The sequence below is a fragment of the Ambystoma mexicanum genome, chromosome 1p, assembly GCF_040938575.1.
Source record: "Ambystoma mexicanum isolate Mex_15411 chromosome 1p, UKY_AmexF1_1, whole genome shotgun sequence".
Taxonomy (NCBI): domain Eukaryota; kingdom Metazoa; phylum Chordata; class Amphibia; order Caudata; family Ambystomatidae; genus Ambystoma; species Ambystoma mexicanum.
In genome coordinates, this window is record NC_090921.1 from 86,668,475 (window position 1) to 86,692,246 (window position 23,772).

Here is a 23,772-nt window from a genome sequence, read left to right on the forward strand (position 1 = left end):
GTGATTGTGGCTGTGATGTGCTCCTCCGGAGTGTGTGGTACTGTTGGCTGCTATTGATTATGATTGATTATCGTTGAGGTTATGATGGCCCACTACGTGCAGCACTCGTGTGTTTTTAGCTGTGATCTGCGGTACTGTTGGCCGAGTTTGAAGCTGAAACTCTTCTTTTGTCTCCCTACAGTGCCTGTATGGCTGCTACGTGCATTCTTCCATCGTTCCCACATTCCACCGCCGGTGCTACTGGCTGCTGCAGGTAAGGCCCTTGCTCTCCCTCCTGGAGCTCAAGAATGGCGGAAATATTAAGTGTGCTTTCTAGAGAGGGTCTCTTTGCTGCTCACTTACAGCTAGAGGACACGAGACAGAATCTACAACCTACTACGGTCTGTAGGCAACGGGGACCCTTTCTTTTATCCATTTCTGTGTCTGTGAATCTTTAAACTTCTTCTGTATGTGAGTAGTACAAGAGGGCCCTCTGCTGTCAGCATTTTAACTGTGTTATCGGATAATTGGAATCCTAAACGCTTAAGTCATGAGTTAGTAAAAAAACAATTGGATGTACAAAATGCTATGAACAACTGTGGAGTAAAATATTTAGAACACAGCACATTTCAAAGGAAATGCCACCATCTTACAGTTAATTGCAAGTGGTAGACTGTACATATTAGACAGCAGAAAATAGCCCCTCAAAGTTGATATTCATTTATTGTAAGGCGCTTATACATCAAGCGCCCACAGGGCAACAGGGAAGGAACATGGGAAAGAAAAGCAAACATAACAAGGAAAGACGAGGCGGACCTACTAGGCCTTGTGAGAATTCAGACGCAGACTGCGCAACCTTCTTGTCATGACAAGGTACAATCCAATCACTCTCTTGCACAGTCTATATTGCATTTGTCCATTCGTACCCATAGCCAATAAGCCATATTTTGCTCATTCTTCTGTTTCCTTCTTTCCCCCTTAGAAAAATTAACAGGAATGAGACAGTTCTTCAAAATGGCAAACTTCGCCGCAGATTTATTTTTCACAACAAAAAGGATCACTGCACAGTCTATTCCTTTGCACCAAGTCCATAGTAGGACCAACTCTCCCCACTCTTTGTGCCTGAACCCCGCCTGGGCGGAGAGAGAGCCATTTCTTTGGAAGCTGATCCCTTGTTGTTCCCACCAGACGCCCCTGCCGTTAGGCTCCCAAGAGGTGCTGGTCCGAGAAGAGCGAAGACCCTTCCGGCTTCCTCACGGCTCATTTCGGAGTCTGTCTCTTGTGCTTGGTCGCCCAAACACTGCCACGGGTGGGTTACCGTCCACTGTGGCTCCGCCTTCTTTTCGCTTACTCTCGCAACTCCAAAAGTTTTGTACACAAATTCCAATAAAATAGCTCCATCCCCATTGCTGATAAATGAACTCATCTTTCAGATAATATTCAGGGGGATTTCAAGTTGATCAGGCCATGTCTGATATGTTGGAAATCTGCAGAATTTAGACATAGCACAATTCAACTTTTTCCTCGTTCTTTCTACTGCCTTGTGGTTCTCTGCTCCGCTCCATTCTGGCCTGGGAGTTATCTCAGACCACACGATCTCCATCTCACCAAGCGGTGTCCGGTCAAAGTTTAGACTCAAAAGGGTCGAATGACAAAAGGGTTATCAATTTGACCGAAAACAAAAGGATGGAATTTTTTTTTTAATGTGTATATTATTTGTTTTGCTTTAGTATAGGGAAAAAAAAGATTTTACACCAAAAAATATTTGACCCTTTTTTTCGGTAGAATTGACTCGACCCTTTTGTCATTCGACCCTTTTGAGTTGAAACTTTGACCTATAACCTCACTAAGCTGCGCCGATATTTCCTGTAACGAGAGAATCATGTCCATCAACAAGTCACCCCGCCCCAAGCTAGTCCGGTCATTCCCACCCAAGTGGATGATCAACACCTCAGGCTTCTGCTGCTTAACCAGCAACTTCCGTATAAGCCCCTGCAGCTGCGCCCATTTCATCCCTGGCACCCCATGCCACCATATCCGGTACCCGCCGGCCGTCAGCTCCTCCTGCTGCAGTGACCAGCTTTCCCCAGCCCTCGAAATAAACGAGTGCCCCACCACCCAAACTGAGTGCCTTTTCCTCCTCTGCAAAGCTGGTACTGAGACGAGAAGGTGGCATGTTACTTTACATTTTTTCCAGCCTGATGTATCTTTTAAAACAACCAGAAGACCACCTCCCTATTTGCTTGATCTCCTCGTCCCCTAATCCCCCAGCCGCTGCGGAGATGGCCACCCCGATACTGAACGAGTGAGTCCCGAACGGCCCATTCATCAACCCCATATTCGCTAGCGCCAGATCCATAACCTTTCTAAACTGGAAGCGGCTCAAGGCGGACCCGTCCTTATGCAACAGTAGTGGAGCCCTGAGTCCGACGGCGGCCTTTGCTGAAGGAAGCTGGCCAAGGCCGCCACCGGGCTGACTAAACTCGACTGGAAGGCCTGCAGTGTCACTGTCACCCCTTCCCCCCTTCTGGTCGGTCTTTGACCTACACAAGTTAATGATCACCTGAGTGCTAATTGCCCGGAAATCCCTTAATCGCACGAAACCAGACCCCTTTGCCCCCCTTGTTCTCAGGCACTAGCTCGCTCACCCTGAAGGCCCCAAAGAATGTTACTGTGAAGGCTGCTGTGAATAACACCCTCTCCGTATCACTACTGCATACTACTTTCAGACATTTAATTTAACCATGTAGTTTCACCACGTCGATGGGCCGCCTATCATCAGGCTTCAGCACTGTTTGTTTGGCCCAACCTCTCATGGCCAATGCGATGTAATGTTCCTTGGTGGGGTCCCTTTCACACTGAAGTTTAGCATAATGGGCTATTGCTGCCAAGTGATGTCATACAGGCTCTGTTTTTTACGCCGGGGCTATGCCGTGCCCTGACCTCGATGTTTAACACCAGTAGGCTCTTAGTGAGTTCCCTGAGCAATTTCAACACCCTTACATTGTTGGATGACCCCAGATTGATAATCTGAACCACCGCCAAATTGTCTGACCACAACAACACCTTTTTGTTCTCCTGCTGAGCCCCCCATAGTTTAAATGCTACCACAATGGGAAATAGCTCCAGCATCGTGATATCCTTTGTGATTCCCTTCAGATGCCTCTCTGTAGGCCATGCCTTACCGCACCACCTGTCCCCCAAGATCGCCCCGAAACCGTAGGACCCTGAAGAATCAGCAAACAGCTTGAGCCTTTCGCTGCTGGCCCATTCCTCCCTCCAAAGTAGCACACCATTTGATTCATCCAAAAAATGTTCCCACATCCACAGATCCTCCTTTACTTCGAATCCCAACCGGACATGCTGGGAAGCATGCTGCAATCCACTGTTTATGGCTTTATACCTCTGGCAAACACTCTCCCTGTGGGTATCACTCTCCCACTGAAATTGAGGTTACCTGGCAGGTTGCTTTGCTCTTACCCTTCAGCACCCTGATGTTCTCCTTCAATCTGCGCACCTTGTCTTGAGGAAGCCTGCATTCGCCTTTGAATGAGTTGATTTCAATCCCCAGAAATGTCAATGTTATGGCTGGGCCTACCGACTTCCCATCTTCTAATGGGACCCCCATGCTCCCCATCAAGACCTGAAATGCAGCCATGTGTGCCCTGCACTCCTCGGACCCTCTTTACCATGAATAAAAAATCGTCCAGATAGTGCAAGACCCCGCCCTTCCTCTCTTTTTCCTTCAATGTGAACTCGAGAAAGGTGCTGAATGCTTCAAAATACGAACATGAAATGGCACAGCCCATCGGCAGACTTTTGTCATAGAAATACTTGTTATCCGCCTTGAACCGAAGCAAGTGATGGCTCTCTTTATGAATTGGCAGCAGCCTGAAGGCTGATTCAATGTTTGATTTTCCCATTAGAGCCCCCCCCTACAGCTTTTACCATCTCTATTGCATCATCCAAGGAGGCATACTGGACCCTACACAACTCCCCTGGTATGCCATCATCCACAGATTGCCCTTCTGGGAAGGAGAGGTGATCAATCAAGCGATAATGGCCCTCCTCCTTTTTGGGCACTAGCCCTAATGGTGACACCACAACATTTTTCATGGGGGTGGGGGAGAGAGAAGGACAAGATCAAGCTTGACGAGAGCTTCCGTCGAGCGATACAATGGTGGGACAACCGCTCACATCTGTCCGAAGGCACAGATTTCCAGACCCCACCGTACCAGGAGACGGTCACGACGGACGCCTCACTGGAATGTTGGGGTGCTCACACCGGAAGTCTTCATGCAAGAGGCATGTGGCTACCGGAGGAGAAGACGTTGCACATCGTGTTGGAGCTGCGGGTAGTATTTTGGGCCCTCAAATCCTTTCTTCCCTCCCTCAAGGGCAAGGTGGTACGGGTATTCACGGACAACACTGCCACGATGTTCTACCTCAGGAAACAGGGGGGCAGCAGATCCCCGGCGCTCTCCAAAGAGGCGCAGGACCTATGGCACTGGGCCGTAGCCCAGGGGATGTTCCTCATCTTATTTCATCTGGCAGGAGTGAAGAACACTGTCGCCGACTCTCTCAGCAGGGAGCTGCACTCTTGCCACGAGTGGGAACTTCGGCAGGACGAAGTGGATCACCTGTTCCGCAGATGGGGTAATCCCCAGATCGATCTGTTTGCAACGGTGATGAACACCAAGTGCCGGAGGTTCGCCAGCAGGTTTCCCCAGCCGTGGAGCATGGGGGACGCATTCCCTTTCCCCTGGGACAGCCTTTTTCTGTATGCGTTTCCTCCGTTGCTGTTGCTTCTTTGACTAGTCCATCAACTCAGACGGTCCCGGTGCTGGATGAGACATGTTGCACTGGTGTGGCCGAGACAGATTTGGTACCCGGACCTTCTGGACATATCAACGTCCCCTCCAATCAAGCTTCCGGCGGTAGCAGATCTTCTCGCCAGGGAAGGAGGCGCAATTCTGCACCACGACCCATGATCCATGAACCTGAAGGCCTGGCTCCTGCGGAACTAGAGTTTGGGGGCTACGATCTTCCAGCGGATTGTAAGAAGGTGCTTGCCAATGCCAGAGCTTCATCTACTCTCAAATGCTACGGGCACAAGTGGAAGAGGTTTGCCGTTTGGTGCCGTACTCAGAAGATCGACCCTCTACGAGTCACTGCTACGCAGGTGCTTCCGTATTTGTGATCTTTGGCCAAGGCAGGACTGGCCCATGCTTCCATCAAAGTTCATCTGGCGGCTATCTCCCGCTACACCAGATCCCCATGGTCGCATCGATTGGTCAAGGAGTTTGTCAAAGGACTATTTCGCTCGTTCCCGCCTGTGAAGGCTCCGACCCCGGCGTGGGAGCTCAATGTGGTGCTTACTAGGCTCGTGGATCCTCCGTTCGAGCCTATGCATTCGGCGCAACTGAAATTTCTGTCGTGGAAAACAGCTTTTCTTGTGGCCATCGCCTCGCACGACAAGTGGGAGAGATCCAGGCCCTCTCTTGTAAACCACCTTATTTGACACAAGACGAAGGTAGTGCTACGGATGCACCCCTCCTTCATGCCCAAGGTGCCATCAGACCTTCATCTAAACAAGCCCTTGGTGTTACCTGTATTCTTCCCGACGGCTTCGTCGCTGGCTGAGAGGACTTTGCACTCGCTGGATGTGGCTAGAGCGCTGAAGTTTTATGTGGCCCGCACAAAGAGTTTCTGGAAGACGTCGCAACTTTTTGTGAACTTTGGCCCTGTGAACCATGGGAAGGCCCTCTCCAAGGCTTCCATTTCCCCGTGGCTCTCCACCCATTGTCACTGGTTGGCAAACCGATCATTGCCTGGCTATCCGAGAGCCCATTCGACCAGAGCAATCGCTGCAACTACGGCGTTCTGTCTGGTGTGCCTCTGCTTGACATCTGCAGGGCTGCTGCGTGGAGGTCGACGCACACCTTCACGAAGTTCTACTGCGTCGACAGGGATTCCAGGGAGGAGTCCAGAGTCGTCCAAGTAGTGCTGCGTAACCTTTTCGCTTGAAGGTGAGCCTTGTAAGGAGGCAAGAGATGCTTAATGTTGAGATTCTTAATGTTGACCTTGCCACCTCGTGGTTGTGCATGTGTGTATTGCTATGTATTCTTTATTCATGAGAATCCATGCCAGACCCCATGCTGGAGAAGAAACAAGTTACTTACCTGTAACTGTTGTTCTCCAGCATGGGTCTGGCATGGATTCACATGCGAAGCCTCCCGCCTACCTCTCTGTGGAGCTTCTCTAGGTCCTACTGCCACTTTACATGGTACCAAATCTGTAGATGGCTGCCAGAGGAGGGGCTTAGGTAGAGGGCAGTCATTGGCTGTGGGGAGTATAATCCTGAGACCAGTGATTGGTTGTTAGGAGAAAGTCAGTTCAGAAATGAAACTGAAACAGATTTTTTTCTTTACCGAGGATTCCTAGTCTGATGACGGGGAATATTCATGAGCATGTGAATCTATGCCAGACCCATGCTGGAGAACGACAGTTACAGATAAGTAACTTGTTCCTTCCCCATTCCCCTTCCCAAGTTTTCGTTGCCCCATTACATTCCCCCCCCCCATTTGCTTTCATCCCCCTTCTCCCGAGCTTCCCACACGCCCCTTGCGTTGGAGTTGAAAGGACTTCCAAGCTCCCTACCCCTCCCACTTTCCCTGGCCTTGGTGCCGTACATTCTAAGCTATTGGCAGCGCAGTTCCTTTATGGTATCTGACAGTGCTTTCTCTTGGGATCGACCTTTGACTCCGCCATGACTCTCCGCTGGTTACCGGCAGCAGAGAGTTTCCCCCCACCCCCCAGACACCAGGTCGTGGCTCGTCCTGGTGCAAGGGACTTGCCACCAACTTTCGCCTCGCACACCCATTCATCACAACATTGATGCCATCAGAAGGGGCCACTCCGGAGGTGTCCGGCAGCGTGTCGAACCTTGGAGAGGGCCTCCAGCCCCGGCCTTCATCATCATCTCTCTTAGACTGCCGCCACTGAGCTCCTTAACCGGAGGGCCTGGCCCCGCCTGGCAGTGGTGGCGTCAACTGTCTTCAATATTACCTAATCTGTTCCTAGCCTTGAGCCCCCCGCAACAACCGAAAAACATACACACACCGAAATCCACTTAAAGCAAAGAAATCCCCAACCTTAACCATGAACGGGTGAACTAATTTAATATTAGACCAACAGAAACCTTAATTACCCATGGCTTACCCGTTAACCCTAGGGACAATGAATGTCTTCTCCCCACTATCCTACTGTCGGGTGAGGGCGGGTGGGACTTAAGGCGGGGGCTGAGGAAAGAGAATGGGTTTAGCAGTCCCCTGCCTTATATTCACTCCCGAGAGCCAGCCGGATGTGGCTGGGCCAGGGGACACCCCTTCCTCCTAAGGAGGAGGCAAAATGAGAGTGGCCCCCCTTCTATTCGAATCTCAGTTAATTGCCATCAAATTTGGACGTTCTCAAATCATGGCCCCACTGCCCTATGTAATCCCGATCCAATGGGCATCCCAGTTATTCTCGTCCCCCTCCTCCCCTGCCTTGTTCATACCCCCATCACTTAAGTCAGGGACCCATATGTCATCACTCGTCTAAGGTACTGTGTAAAATCATTGGGTGTTAACACCCCCCCTCCCTCCCAAATCTTACCTGGCCACTGCTAAACCAACGCCTTAAACAGGCCTAAAGTGGCTCAGCACAAAACCCCACATCCGTTGCCCGTTACCCCCATGCAAAGGAACTTCAGCTAATCGTCACCAAACAAACTGCAACTGATGGTTCCTGGTAAGTCAAGAATTCCAACTAATCCACTGAGCAACCACAGATGTGGAACAATGTACCAGTACTCCCAGAACCGGGACCGGAAGGAAACATAGCTTGAGGAGACCACCTCAACCCATTCTGTTTAAACACACCTTCTGTGGACAAGAGAATCTCACCTATGAAACTTCTCGTTTCCGCCCCAGTCACTTACTCCCATTTAACGAATTACGTTAACCATTGTTTTAGTATTAAATAGGCAATTAGAGCTCCTTCCCGGGGTATCCGTCCGTGTGTGCCACTGATTCGAAGCCCACTGTGACAATGGAGCCCTCTATGCAAGCCGTTTCTTCGTGTTGCATTTGCTTGTTCTGGAAGTAGCCGGTGCAGTGCCTTTCGTATGGCTGCCCTACTGTTTATAAATCCTGTTAAATTGCTCCTTGGAAGTTAATGACCTTCCTTTGTGTTTGTTAATGATATATGCTGTACAATAGAGCATGTTTGCATCCTCTGCACAAAGTATGGGAAGAACATGTATGGTCTTGCACCCCTGTTTTCTCCCTCGCCGCTCCAAGCGTAGGCCTTTACGATTTGCAGGAAACCGCTGCCTCGGTGGCTCGTTGAGTCTCTCGTGTATTTCCTTTAGCTGCCGCATGAATGTTGCCACCTTGAAAAAGAAAAGAAAAAATATATTGGTATAGGTCATGATCAATTCATTCGCTTAACAACAATATTAGCAGGTCCCTCCTGGGGACCCATCCACCTAGCACCAAACAGTGATAAGGCATGCAAAACACCAAGCCCCTTTGACACTTCTTAAAATCACCACCTTGCCCACTTATACCATGCAGAGTGCAGCATTTGCAGCTGCAAGTCTTTCGCCTTCATTCACGAGGTGGGGTGCTCCTTTCCGGGCTCTGCCACAAAAGCAAGCCAAAGCCAGCAAAACTTATATCAACTCATTTCACTGTGTACTATAAGGCCGCTCACCACAAAATTGTCTCGGATACCAATGAAGAGGTGGTCCACAATTGTAAAAGGCTATTCGTTCTTTTTGTGACACTGTTTGAATAGTACCCAAAGGAGGGTGTTTTGATTAAGTGTGATGCAAATTGTGCATTTCAAAGAATATTCATTCAGCAACGCTTGTCAACACAACTAGCCACAATGCACGAAACAACCTTAAGCTATAAACAGATTAGCGTTTTCGTGCAATTTGTGATCTGCACAACGACTTGTGTGCCAGGCCAAACAGAATGTCCCTCAATTAGTGTTGCCTCACGGATTATACAATGAGGTCACAAATTCTTTGCACGACCGGGGCTGGCTACTTGTCATTCACCCAAATACATGTTTAAATTACAAGGTTTGGTAACGGGCGGATAGTGGATGGGTCGTTGCGAACGTGTTTGTGGCTTAGTGCCTCGCCTCATTCAACGAGTTATCTGATAGGGTTTGGTGAATCGCTCGCCGAGGGAGGCGGTTACAAATGTAAATATTTCCATTGTGTCATCGCGAAGGTGACTATCGGAGAGATTAAGTGAGCGGGAATACCAAACTGTTAGGTAGCCCGCCATCTGCAGGAGGACCACTGCCTTTTTGCAACGGAATCCCACCTGGTTTGCATATGGTCTCTCTACTTATCTAATAGCATAGCATGGCAGGCTGTCAAATGGCTGCCCAAGAAATGCCATATGTCCTCACTTGTTCAAATTCTTTCAGAAGTTATCAGACTTCCTTTGCAAAGTGCTATAGTATGATAGGTTGACCGAATTAGGCACTGTTAGACAAATCTTATCTGGCCACTGCTAAACCTACGCTCTAAACAGGCCTAAAGTGGCTAAGCACAAAACCCCACATCCCAATTCTCATAAATGTGCTAATTCCCTTCACCTTAGAGACCCCCAGCAACTTTGCTGGATTTTGAGGACTTTTTTAACTGGAGATAGTGTGATCCTTTTTTCCCACTCATGCATTTTGATGTGCGTTTTATTTGTGTGTTCTTTGATTATGGGGTTTTAGATAACTCCATAGGCATCATCTATTCTTGTGTGTCACACAGCACCCTCAGTGCAGTGACACAGGGAATCTTTTTAGGCTGTCCCAAGGTTTAAATCCCTTATCTGGGATAAACTACTGTTTCCCAGAGAATGTAAAGCTGAATTGACTTTACTAGTCTTTTTAAATTCCTAGACCCAGCACACCCTATCTTAGAGTAGAGTGCTGGAGGGGTTACCTAGTATCCCCTATGTCTAGAACCTGATGTAGCAGTCAAATGCTACCCTTTCCTATCAAAATGGCTGGTGGCAGTGGTTTTACAACAAACTACCATGATTTTTCCCGCCCTTGAACACCGGTAGCTAAAAATCGCAGGAGCCATGTTTTTCAAGATGACGCCTAAGCCCCCTTTGTTTAAACAGGACCCGGTCTTCTTTTTTTGCCGTTTCTTTTTGGAAAGGTCTTTCTAGAGTTTGCCTCTGCGTGCCAAACCATGTTTGGTCCCTTTGTTTCTATGCCTTTGTCAGACTTCAGGACTGAAGACCGCCTCTGGTGCCCGAGTGTCTGGGGTGGGCAGGAAGTGAGGGAGGTGCCTGAAACTGCCTTTGCTTAGTCTCCTAGGAGACCCAAAAACACTATGGTGCGATTGGTTGGCTGACTGTCCAGCAAGGACAGCCACCCTGCTGGGTTACTGGCAGCTAGACTAGAATGAATGGGAGAAACTGCTTAAAAGGCAGGTCTCTTGGCTTGGAAGGCAGAGCGGACCACTGGAACGAAAGAACCAAAGACGAGCTGTTAGAGGACGACTGCTGCAACTACTGGACTGTTGGTTTGCCCGTTGGAGCCCTGCTGCAGTTCCGAATCGCCAAGTTCACCTCGACATAGAAGCCCTTCAAGGACGACTTCTTCCTTTGAGTTGGTAGGACCAATCAACTCGTAAACCACCTGGACACCATTCTCGGAGCTGGTTGTATTTTCCTCAGAGTGCTGCAGGAAACCGAAAACCCAGGGAGAAGGACACCAGATTGTGTGCTTGAAGACAGCTACCGGAATCGAAGAATTGCCAGTTTCGCAGATTTATGACCAGTGCCTGTGCAGTGCAGGAGTCCCCCGACATCCGCCCTTGTGTCCCTATTACTGAGGCTCAGGAACAGCGAGATCGGCAGGACCTGCCAGGAACAGAAGTCTTCAGCTGCATCTTTTTCTTCAATATAAGGTACTGTGAAAACCCAACTGCGAGAACTTGCATCTCACCGCTAAAGTTTGTGGAACTTTGGCAACTTGCAGGCCTAGTCAGCTTGTGACCCAACATATGAACCTTTCTTCCGTGAACTACTTCCAAGAACCGTCGCAAAGACTTTTCCGTTTAAATACGAGAACCGTTTTTACCTATACAAGACACCAGTCCATTGACTTTGGCCTACCTATTGCATTGAATCAACTACTTAGGTGAATTCAAACTATTTGCACTGTTTTAGAGTAACTTTAATATTCGTTTTATTAATTTATGCCTTTTTGCTCCTACTTCAACTGCTCTGAATGCCATTTTGCTCCTCCTTCAAAGTAGTGTAAATGTTTCAGAACCAGTTAATGTGAAGTATTGTAGTTTCTGAGGCATGTGGAATCTGCTTCGATCACATGCTGTGCATAGGCCGACATCTAGTGGAAGCTGCAGAGTATTACAGTTGTTGTTTTCGAAACTCGAAAAGGGACGTCGACAGGGCGTGCCAGTAATACTATCCCTAATGTGACGTCCACTGTACCCATGATCCCTCACGCGACGAGGTTCCTCTGATGTTTTTTTCCGCCATACTAGACAGACGCGTGTAGCAGAGTTGGCGATGAGTCATTGAATTTGTATAATTACGATCGTTTTTCTTTCTATCCTTTTTTCGACTGCTGTAACACCGGGAAGGAGAAAGAATACTGCCGTCGAAGACCATCACGACGGACCGTACAGCCTTGGAAGTCGGCCCAGACCGTAGGGAGAGAGGGGGGAGGCCATTGTTAGGAGGCCATTTTAGGATGGATATTCTCCCCTTCCTACACTTTGTTCGCCCAGCTGCCATCCCCTTTACCTAGAGTTATGGAAAACACTCCATTTAAGTTTTGCCCTAAGTGCAACCGTAAATTGCCCTGGGTCGACAAACATTTAGTTTGCAACTTGTGTCTCCTGAGAGACCACGTTGAAATGTCTTGTCGAGCGTGCAGGCTCTTCAAGTCTAAGACGTTGAAGGACCGTTCCACTAAGCGCTGGGCCCACTACGGCAGGCAACTCGAGCCATGGATGTAGAAGGAGCCTTCAGCGATGGCAGCGAAGCCGCACTTTCGGACGGCGAGGGCACCGGAGTGGCTTCAGCTACCCAAGCGCAGGCCCCGACCCCGTAGAACAGGTCGTCGGGCATGTTGTTGGGACTACACCCGGCGGCAGGAGCGCTTCAAAAGCACACACTACAAAACACACAAGCCCCAGTCGACATTCGACTGATCAGTCGAATACTCAACAACGTTAGACACCCTGTGAACAGTCCACCAAGTCCCAGTCCTCTGGGCAATCTCGTTCAAGATCGCCACATGACAAGAGTAAGACGTCGAAAGACGGCAAAGGTGTTGCACAAAAAACAGCTTCCGTAGGTCGTTCGTCCGCGGACAAAATCTCGGCCCCCATGCTCGAAGTTCAACATTCTTCATCTAGTAAAACGTCAGGCCCCAAGAAGTCTGTTACACACTTCTCTGGGCCCCAGGGTGGGGAAAAACACCATAAGACACCATAAGAAATCCTCTAAAACCCCTCATAGCGACAAGAGTCCTACTAGGGACAAGTCTTCACAAAAGGGAATCTTATCTAGAGCCATAGAGAAACCTTAAGACTCTAGACCAAAGCTTATACCTCCGAAGACATGGGTATCCCCAACACTGTAATACCAACTTCAAAAGAATGATCTTCGCAGGATATCGATAGTCATGCGAAGAATGACCTTTATGGTGACTTTCTTTGAAAAAAATCCAGATCATCTTCAAAGCTTTCAGCACCTTCTGGCTCTCATCCCGCTGTATCTCAACCACCTACCAAGAGGGCTTGTTCTGATGTCCCAAAACAGGGCAGAATTATAGATCTATATGACCCTGAAATAGATCCAGAAGACCAGGATGAACTTTAATTTGTGGAAACATCAGACCCTCAACTTATTGATGCGGACACAGACGAACTTTATTATGGGGATGATGAGGACTTAGACCAGGAGGCGAACATGTATTCCATAGATTCCCCTATTAATCAGGACCCTCCAGTGGTATATTCCCCTGTAGACAAACCCTCCTCAACGAAGTCTTAACCAAAGTAGCAGAACATTTCCGCATTGACACACAGGAGGTACAGGAAGACAGAGACTTCGCTGAACAATTGTTAGGAGACAAAAAGACAGTAGGGCAGTTTATCCCACTGCTAAAATCTGTGCAACGCAGAATCCAACCTTCTTTGGAGGCACTGAATCTCACACGGGCCGTTAACCCGCGTGTGGAGAAACTGTTCAGGCCTGCAGCCTCAGACCCCCTATACATAAGAGGCCAGTTAAAACCAGACTCTTTGGTGGTTACCACCACACGAAAGAGAGCAGGCACACCCCTTGCTTCCTCCGAGGCTCCTCCGGACAAGGAGATTAAGAGAATATATGCAATGGGTAGAAAAGTAGCCTCTTCTGCAGCCTACCAGACACGAATTGCAAATAATGCTACACTTTTGGCAAGTTAAAACTGCCATAAGTGGGAGGTGGTGTCCGTGTTACTCTCCGCGCACCTGAGCCACTTAAATCTCCACTAGCCCAGGTGGCAGCAGATGGAAGAGCTGTGTCTACCTGTCTCATCAAGGCAAATGTTGACGCTGCTGACAATGCAGGGAGAGTTATCGCAGAGGGCACTATTATAAAAAGGCATGCATGGCTTCGCCAATCAGGCTTCTGGCCAGAAACACAGGCCACCTTAATGTGGAACCTGATGTGCTCTTTGGCAAGGCTGTAGAAGACGCACTTAAGACAGAAAAGGACGAGTAGGACACTCTCCTTCTCCAGCATGGGGTCTGGCATGGATTCACATGCTCATGAATATTCCCCGTCGTCAGGCTGGGAATCCTCGGTAAAGAAAAAACCAGTATCAGTTTCGTTTCTGATCTGTCTTTCGTAGTAATAACCAATCACTGGTCTCTGCGTCATACTGACCACAGCCAATGACTGCCCTCTACCTAAGCACCGCCTCTGGCAGCCATCTTCAGATTTTTACCGCACGTTCATGTGTTGGGATCCTCGTGCTATTGCTCTCGAGCGTTAGTGCTATTTTTTCACGTTTTTTCTCAAAAACTTCGTTTTTTTCGGTCAAAAGAGCCTCAAGCTCCACCGACTCTCCATCCGATCAACGGGGACCCGTGTCGGATTCGTCTGCGCCCCTCAAGGGTGAAGATTTCGTCGAGCTACACTTTTGGAGGACTCCAGAAGTTTCTCAGGCCCGGACATGGCCCAGGAGAAGGGAAGCTCGACGCCCGGAAAGCTGTTCAGGATCTGCCCTGGATGCCAGCTGCAGAACGTCTTTAAGGAGGACCAACACTCCTTTTGTCTCTACTGCTTACATGAGGACAAGACGCACGTGGAGAAGGACTGTGCGTTTTGCGGCAACATGTCGGAGCGGACCATGAAGGACCGCCATCAACGTCTCGCCAACTGGCTGGAAGGGAAGAGCCCGTCAGGCGAGAAGAAGAGGAAGAAATCCGAGCGGTCTTCTAAGACCTTTGAGGACGCCCCGGCGACGGGGGTCCAACACAAGGCCAAGCACCGCGAGTCCGCTGGCACCGGGAGCGCCGAACGGTCGGGCTCTACGGGCGCCAGGCAGGGCGCACCCTCCCCGGCACCTTCAGCCACGAGCAAACGCTCTGGGTCGGGTAAGAGGAAGGGCGAGCACCCGGCGAAGCTCCTGGATAGGCCCCGGTCAAGCTCGAAGGCCCCATCGGAGGGGGAGCGAGGCAGTGTCCCCCCCCCCCTCAAGGATAAGGCGGTGAGCGCACCTAAGGTGGTGAAGGCCTTAATCCATCCGGCCAAGCCCTCTATTGATACTGTCGCGGCGGCCCTGGCTCAGCCTGTGGAGGCTACACCAGTGGTGGCGACCTCGGGGCTCAGAGTCTCCCTGCCACCTCGGAGCGAGTCCTCTTTTGTGCCCATCGATAGGACCCCCGTGAAATCCCCGGCGGGGAAGAAAAAGGGGGGGCAGGGCGTCGTCGTAGATTCGGCCTCAACCTCGGAGGAGGAGCTGATTGAGGTCTTAAGCCACGGCCTTGGCGTGGAAGAAGACCGGCCCCTGATCGCCCGTCGGATTCCCCTCTGCCAGCGCCGCAAGACAACTCGGCGGCCATTTTGTTGGCTATACAGTCCTTCTGTTCAGAGATAAGGACGAGACTACCGTTGCCGACGGAGGAACCTCTCCCGTCGGGGGATCCGGGACCTTCTGGTGTTCCCCCGCCCAAGAAAAGAAGGATTCACCCTCCACCTCCTTTTCAGCCGTCGCGCCCCGTCCAGCCCTCCTCCCCGTCCACCCGAGGGGATGATACGGGGACTGACACGGCAGCGACGGGTACGGACGACGAGGTATACGACGAGGATCTACCGTCGTCACCTCCCACCAGGGCTTCTCCGCCCGACGAGATTGGATCGTTCCACTCCATGATCGCCAGGGCATCCGAGCTTTTCCAACTCTGCCCTGAGGAGAAGAAAAAGGAAGGATTCCTTTATCAACGGCGCGAGGCCAAGAGGAAGACTGTCCTCGCGGTGCCTCTACTGGACGACATTTGGGATGAGGGCCTCGCCCTCCTCAAGAACCCTTCCACGACGCCAGCTAGAAGAGACCGGTACGAGAAGAAGTACCGGGTCCCAGACGCGGCCCCCCTGTGCCTCCGGGCGCAGCCTACCCCGGACTCCGTCGTCTCCGCGGCGGCCAGGAAGAAAGCGTGGGGGGTGCGGCCTCCACATCGACTTCACCACCGGACGGCGAGGGAAAGAAATTGGACGCTATGGGACGCAGGGTCATCTCGTCTGCAGCGACGACGATTAAAGCGGCCAACGCCTTGGCTATCGTGGCCCGCTACGACAGGGAGCTATGGTACAAACTGGCTCCCCTGCTGGACTTCCTACCGGACGACAAGAGGGCGGATGCCCTGGAGATCCTACAGGAAGGTGAGGTGGCGTCGGGCCACGCCATCACTATTGCGACGGACATCGCCGACACTGGGTTTCGCCAGTTGGGCAACGGCGTGTGCCTTAGGCGGCGTGGATGGCTCAAGGCTACGGACTTCCGTCAAGACGTACAGACCAGAGTCCTGGACATGCCGTTCGATGGGAACAACCTGTTTGGGAAAACAGTGGACGATTCCCTTCAGGCCATTAAAGCGGACACCGAGACGGCCCGGGCCCTTGGGGTTCTGCAGCAACGACGGACGCCCTTTCGGAGCAGCGGAGGCAAGGGCGCCTCCAAAGGTTCCGGCGGCGGTTTCTCCACCTACCGTCAAGCGGCCCGCTCGTCGTCTCAGGAGGGCTACAGAGGACGAGGCAAGTCTGGCGGACTCCGCCGTCGTCGCCAAGGAGGTCAAGGCGGCAAAGCCTCGTCGAAACAGGATTGAACCGGCCGTGGGGGTCGGGCCCCCACCGAAGCACCCCGGTGGGAGGCCGGCTGGCGAGCTTCGTCAGCGTGTGGGAGTCCATCTCCACTGACCGTTGGGTGCTGGACGCCTTAGCCCGGGGCCACTCGCTCGAGTTTCAAAGAAGGTGCCCGCGCGTCCCCCCCGTGGCCAGGAAAGAGCTTCACGTCCCTCAGCTTCTCCTGGAGGTAAAGGCGATGCTCAGGAAGGGCGCCATCGAACTCGTCCCAAAGAGGCTTCGGGGCTCCGGAGTTTACTCGAGATACTTCCTCGTGAAGAAGAAGACGGGAGGATGGCGCCCCATCCTAGACCTGCGACGTCTGAACAAGTTCATCAAGGCGCAGAAGTTCCGGATGGTCACACTCCAGCACGTCCTGGGTCAGCTGGAGGAAGGAGACTTCCTGTCGTCGTTGGATTTGGAGGATGCCTACTTCCATATTCCCATCCTAAAGGGGCACCGAAAATTCCTCAGGTTTGTGGTCCAAGGGCGTCACTACCAGTTCAAAGCCCTCCCCTTCGGACTACGGTCGGCACCCAGGGTATTCACCAAGTGCCTTGCACCGGTGGCGGCGCAGCTGCGCCGCGAGGGGATCCACGTCTACCCCTACCTGGACGACTGGCTCATCCGAGCCAAGACGAAGGAGCTCGCCGTGGAGCACACGGCAAGGACCGTCCAACTTCTCACGGACCTGGGATTCTCCGTGAACTACGCCAAGTCCCACCTGGTACCCGCGCAAAACGCACTGTTTCTGGGAGCGAAGCTCGACACAGTGTCCCTTCTGGCCTCCCCGTCGGAGGAAACGACCAGGTCCATCCTGGGCAAGGTACAGCGGATGTTGGTTTCCGATGCGGCCAAGGTGAGGTCCATCAAGTCCCTCCTCGGAATGATGTCTTCCTGCATCTACCTCATTCCCATGTGCAGGCTCCGGATGCGCCCGTTGCAGGAGTTCCTGGACGCGCGCTGGATCCAAACGACGGGCAGCTTCGAGGAGAGGATCACACTCGACGAGAGTTTCCGCCGAGCGGTCCGGTGGTGGGGCAACCGCGCGCATCTGACGGCGGGCATGGACTTCCAGACCACCAGGAGACAGTGACCACGGATGCCTCCCTGGAAGGGTGGGGAGCGCACACCGAAAATCTGCACGCGAGAGGCCTTTGGCTCCCGACGGAGAAGTCCCTCCATATCAACGTCCTGGAGCTCCGTGCAGTGTTCTGGGCCCTCAAGTCCTTCCTTCCGTCCCTCAAGGGCAAGGTGGTGAGGATCTTCACCGACAACACCACCACCATGTTTGGCATCAGGAAACAGGGCGGAACCAGGTCCCCAGCGCTGTGCAAGGAGGCGCAGGACCTGTGGCATTGGGCCGTCGCCCAAAGGATGTTTCTGGTGCCGTTTCATCTGGCAGGGATAAAAAACACCATCGCCGACTCTCTCAGCAGGGAGCTGCGCTCGTGCCACGAGTGGGAACTACGGCAGGATCTAGTGGATCGCCTCTTCCGACGGTGGGGCACACCCCAGATCGACCTGTTCGCGACGGCGACGAACTCCAAGTGCCGGAGGTTCGCCAGCAGGTTTCCCCAGGCGAGGAGCATGGGCGATGCTTTCTCGTTCCCCTGTGAGGGCCTGTTCCTCTACGCGTTCCCTCCTTTGCCACTACTAATCCGGCTCGTCAACCAGCTCAAGAGGTCACGGTGCAGGATGATCCTCGTTGCACCTGCGTGGCCGAGGCAGATATGGTTCCCGGACCTTCTGGACTTGTCAGCGTCCCCGCCAATCAAGCTGCCGGTGGACGCGGATCTACTCTCCAGGGAAGGAGGTGCCATCCTCCACCACGACCCGAAATCGCTGAACTTGCAGGCCTGGCTCCTGCAGCGCTAGAGTTTGGAGGATACGACATACCGGCCGACTGCAGAGAGGTTCTTGCAAAGGCCAGGGCGTCCTCGACTCTTAAATGCTACGGACACAAATGGAAGAGGTTCTCTGTCTGGTGCCATGCACAGAAGATTAACCCTCTACGGATTACGGCTCCCCAGGTACTGCCGTACCTGCTGACGCTGGCCAAAGCTGGACTGGCACACGCGTCCATCAAGATTCATCTTGCTGCGATCTCCCGATACACCAGAACCACGGGCCGGACGTCCTTGTGGTCTCATCGTCTGGTGAAAGAGTTCATGAAGGGACTGTTCAGATCGTTCCCGCCGGTGAAGGCTCCGGCCCCGGCGTGGGAGCTCAACGTGGTGCTGACCAAGCTCATGGGACCTCCGTTCGAGCCTCTGCACTCGGCCCCGTTGAAGTTTCTGTCGTGGAAAACAGTGTTTCTTGTGGCCATCACCTCCGCACGACGGGTGGGAGAGATCCAGGCCCTTTCATGCAAGGCCCCGTACTTGACTTTTCACGACACGAGGGTAGTGCTCAGGACGCACCCCTCCTTCATGCCCAAGGTACCGTCGGACTTACATCTCAACGAACCCTTGGTGTTGCCTGTGTTCTTCCCGTCGCCTTCGTCGCCGGCTGAGAGGACTTTGCACTCGCTGGATGTGGCTAGAGCGCTGAAGTTCTACGTGGACCGCACGAAGTGTCTTCGGAAGACGTCACAACTCTTTGTGAACTTTGGACCTGTCAATCAGGGGAAGGCTCTCTCGAAGGCTTCCATTTCCAGATGGCTCTCCGGCTGTATCATGTACTGTCATCGGTTGGCAAACCGACCGCTGCCTGGCCGTCCGAGAGCCCATTCCACCAGAGCGATCGCAGCTACCACGGCGTTCCTTTCTGGTGTGCCCCTGCTGGACATATGCAGGGCTGCTACGTGGAGGTCGACGCACACCTTCACGAAATTCTACTGCGTCGATCGGGATTCCAGGGAGGAGTCCAGGATCGGCCAAGCAGTGCTGCGCCACCTGTTGGCCTGAGGTGAGCCTGGTGAGGAGGTAAGATGCTTAATGTTGAGTTTGATGTACTGCTTAATGTTGAGCCTTTGCCACCTCCCGTGGTTGTGCATGTGTGTACTGCTATGTATTCTTTATTCATGAGCATGTGAATCCATGCCAGACCCCATGCTGGAGAAGGAACAAGTTACTTACCTGTAACTGTTGTTCTCCAGCATGGGTCTGGCATGGATTCACATGCGAACCCTCCCGCCTACCCTTCTGCGGCTCTTCACTTGGTCATACTGCCACTTCACGTGCTTCCAAATCTGAAGATGGCTGCCAGAGGCGGTGCTTAGGTAGAGGGCAGTCATTGGCTGTGGTCAGTATGACGCAGAGACCAGTGATTGGTTATTACTACGAAAGACAGATCAGAAAAGAAACTGATACTGGTTTTTTCTTTACCGAGGATTCCCAGCCTGACGACGGGGAATATTCATGAGCATGTGAATCCATGCCAGACCCATGCTGGAGAACAACAGTTACAGGTAAGTAACTTGTTCCTTAGGTCAGCTCACAAACAAGCCCACGGGGCAAAGAGGTAACGGCAATTTTTGCCGCTTTCAGCGCCAAAATTCACAGAGGGGATCAGGATACAACAAAGGCCAAGGTTCCTATGGCAACAACCAAGGACAAACCTTTCAGGGCTATCCACGAGGAAAACGTAGAGGTTGTGGTAATCTGGGCAGGGGCCCAGCTCGAGTCGGCACCCCACCTCAGAGCAAATGACATTCCGCTCCAGGTACCCTCCCATGCATCTCCAGTAGGAGGACACATTTCCAACTTCAGCCACGCATGGGAGGGTATCACCTCGGACAGATGGGTGCTGTCCACAGTAGCAGGGGGCTACTGCATAGAACTTCAACGTCCTCGCGATCACCCCCCCACCCCACCCCGAGACAAAAGGTCCACTCAGAGGAACATCAGCGGATCCTTCTAGAAGAAATAACAGCGCTTCTATTAAAGGATGCCATAGAAGTGGTCCCAGCCAACCAGGTAAACGGGGGTATTTATTCAACTTACTTCCTTGTGCCCAAAAAAGATCTAACCATGCGCCCAGTGTTAGATTTGAGACCTACGAACAAGTATGTCAAGCCACAAAGGTTCCACATGACCACGCTACAAAAGGGTATTACATGGCAACACGAGATATGAAAGATGCCGATTTTCATATTTCAATGATCCCAGCACACAGAAGATTCTTGCGTTTCAAGATAGCGAACAAGCACTACCAATTCAAGGTGCTGCCCTTTGGAATAGCCTCGGCTCCAAGGGTATTCACCAGGGTACTGGCGGGTGTGGCAGCGCACTTGCGCAGGGAGGCACTCCTAGTGTACCCTGACTTGGACGACTGGCTCATAACAGGGGAATCACCTCTGATTTGCAGACAAAACATCCAAAAAACTATCAACCTGCTCTTTCAATTGGGCTTCTCAATCAACGAGAAAAATTCAAGCCTGGTGCCCAGCACCTCCAAACAGTTCCAGGGAGCTATCCTAAATCCAGACGAATGGTTGGTCTTTCCCTCAGAGGAGAGAATAACACATTTGTTACTGCAAATACCACCTTATCAGGCAGGCCGCCAGATAAGGGTGCGCAAAGCGATGCGTTTAATAGGCATGAGGGCATCTTGCATATATCTGGTTCTCCACATGCGCCTGCGCATGCGTCCCATACAGGAGTGGTTGGCGAAACAATGGTCTCAGGCAAGCGCTCAGTGGGACGAACGAGTGGTCGTTTCGCCAACACTGGTACAAAATCTTTGCTGGTGGACGAGAGAAAATCTGACGAAGGGGAAGACCTTCTACGGCCCACAGATGCAGGCAGTGGTCACAACGGACGCCTCACTGGCAGGGTGGGGGGCTCCCTACCTTCACCACACAGCTCATGGTCTGTGGTCTCACACTGCAGCTCAGAACCACATCAATGTGCTGGAACTTCTGGCAGTATTGAAAGCCCTTCAAGCATTCAAACCCCATTTATCAAACCTGTCAGTGCAGATTCTAACAGACAGCACCACAGCAATGTTTTATATCAACAAACAAGGAGGAGACACGTTCTCCAGATCTATCCAAAGTTGCACAGAAAATCTGGAAATGGGCACTTAGACGGAAAATGTTCCTGTCATCACAACATGTTCCAGGGGAACTCAACGCTCTAGCAGACTCATTGAGCAGAGATCCCCTGCCAGAGGAACACGAGTGGCGTCTACACGAAGAGGTCGTAGAACACCTCTTTTCCCGGTGGGGTTCTCCAACTATAGACCTAATCGCCACAAGCGAAAATCATCAATACCCAGACTTCGTGTCCAGGTTCCCTCAGCCAGGCTACAAGTGGAATGCCCTATGGATGAACTGGTCAGGGAAGCTTGCCTACGCTTTTCCCCTGACTCCTCTCATGAGGAAAGTGGTGAACAAGTTACACAAGGAACCGATGACGCTCATCCTGGTTGCTCCTATGTGGGTGAGACAACCGTGGTGTCCACATCTGCACAGACTGGCGATGTGCGATCCCATCAAACTCCAGTGCCAGTACAACCTACTCAGCCAGCACGATGGACTAACAGTGCCCCCATAGCCACACTCTATGAACTTGGCAGCATGGCTCCTGAAGTCATAGAGTTCGGGCATCTCAATCTGCCACAGAGATGCATTGAGCACCACACACCGTGGGTAATAATAAGCAGCGCTCAGATACCTGAGGGTTTGTAGCGCTATATAAAAGCCTAATTATTATTATTATTATTATTATTATTATTGATATCTTGAAAGAATCAAGGAAACCAAACACTAGGCACTGTTACTATGATCAATGGAAACGTTTCGTTATTTGGTGCCAGAATAAGCAAATCAATCCAATTGATTGTACTCCATCTAACATTCTTACCTATATGCTCCACCTACTTGATGCAGGGTTAGTGTCCAAATCCCTAAATTTCCATCTGGCAGCCTTGTCCGCCTACACCACTTCCCATAATAAGGTCTCATGGTGGAAGGTACCTGTCATCAAGGCTTTCATGGAGGGGGTAAAGAGACTCCACCCCCAATCTCTAACCCACCGCCAGGTTGGAACCTACACGTGGTACTTGCTAAGCTCATGGGACCCCCCCATTTGAGCCAATGCACAAGTCTAGTCTCAAACACCTGACTTACAAAACTGCCTTCTTAGTAACCATCACCTCCATAAGAAGTGTCAGTGAAATTCAAGCTCTGTCAGTGCAGGATCCTTTCTTTACTATACATAAGGACAAACTGGTTTTACGGACTCACCTTAGGTTCTCACCTAAGTTCATTTCCAAATTCCATGTTAACAAATCTATTGAACTACCGGCTTTCTTCCAGGAACCCAAAAGCTCTGCTGAGGTAAAACTCCACACACTAGATGTGAGGAGGGCGGTCCTCTACTACGTAGCCAAGACCAGAACGCTAAGGAAAACAGATCAACTGTCTCCATAGCGCCAGGCAGAGGCGATCGCATCTCTAAAAATGCTACCAAAAACTGTGTGGTACAGACTTATACCAAAGGTTGGTTTTGCTTACACCTGTAGTCATAGTTGTGTGTAGTGGTCCCAGAGGTAATTGCATGCAAACTTTGCCTAACAGTTTATTGTGGTATCTGCCAAATTAATTAAGTGGTGCCCAATTGATGAGGCTTCACCGGCCTTGAACCATGACCCCCAATTTTTGCCTGGGAAGGATGTACTTGGGCCTTGCAACAAACGTCCCCAATGGCATGGCGGGCACCCCAGGAACACCCAAAAAGCCGATGCCTGCTCTGCTTCTGTAATTATTTACAGCGCCTAGTGACTCCCTGTCCTACAATCGGTCAGGAATTACAGTCTGCTTTGGAGAATTTCGGAATGTAAATTTCACACACACAAATGTTTCTAACACCTAGCATAGCAAGACACACACTGCACAATTTCAGTAAAACGCATCCCATATTGTGCATCCTGTACAGTGGCTGACATGAAAACCTGAGCCCACAGTTTACTGTAAACCCAGCACTACATAAGAAGAGGCCCAACAATACTCCAATTAAAGCATCCCTGCAGTAGCCAACGTCTAATGGCTGCTCCCAGTGAAACCTTGGGTAGGAGAACCAAGCTTTCCCTTTCTTTCTGTCTCCACCGCCAAGTTTCACTGGATTAAAACTGTTAAACGGTTTCCAGGCCTGGTGGAATGAGCGGCTTCTCCTATAATCCTAGAAACCAATGACAAAGAACACCAATACAGGTGTTAATTGGGAGAGGTGCCTGGTAACTCATCACCCGCACCCTTCTCCCATTCCTGTGCTCCCTAGTAAGGGCCCTACTCTGCCCCGCCTGCCCAACCAAGCATCATCCATGCTTGTTGTCGCCAATCATCTAAATATTTGCTGGGCTTCCCAGATTGCAATCAGCGGCATGACGACACACCAGGCTATCCCCAACA

The 23,772-nt window shown here is 51.4% G+C and overlaps 1 protein-coding gene across 13 annotated transcripts in view; it reads left to right on the plus strand.

Moving 5' to 3' along the window:
• Nucleotides 1–23,772, plus strand: part of CAMTA2 (calmodulin binding transcription activator 2) — a 1,813,542-nt gene that overhangs the window by 525,517 nt on the left and 1,264,253 nt on the right. For all 13 annotated transcript variants that reach the window (XM_069643632.1, XM_069643658.1, XM_069643676.1 and 10 more), the window contains exon 6: nt 182–253. In XM_069643632.1, coding sequence (XP_069499733.1) covers nt 182–253 — 72 coding nt within the window. The remainder of the gene's footprint in view (nt 1–181; nt 254–23,772) is intronic.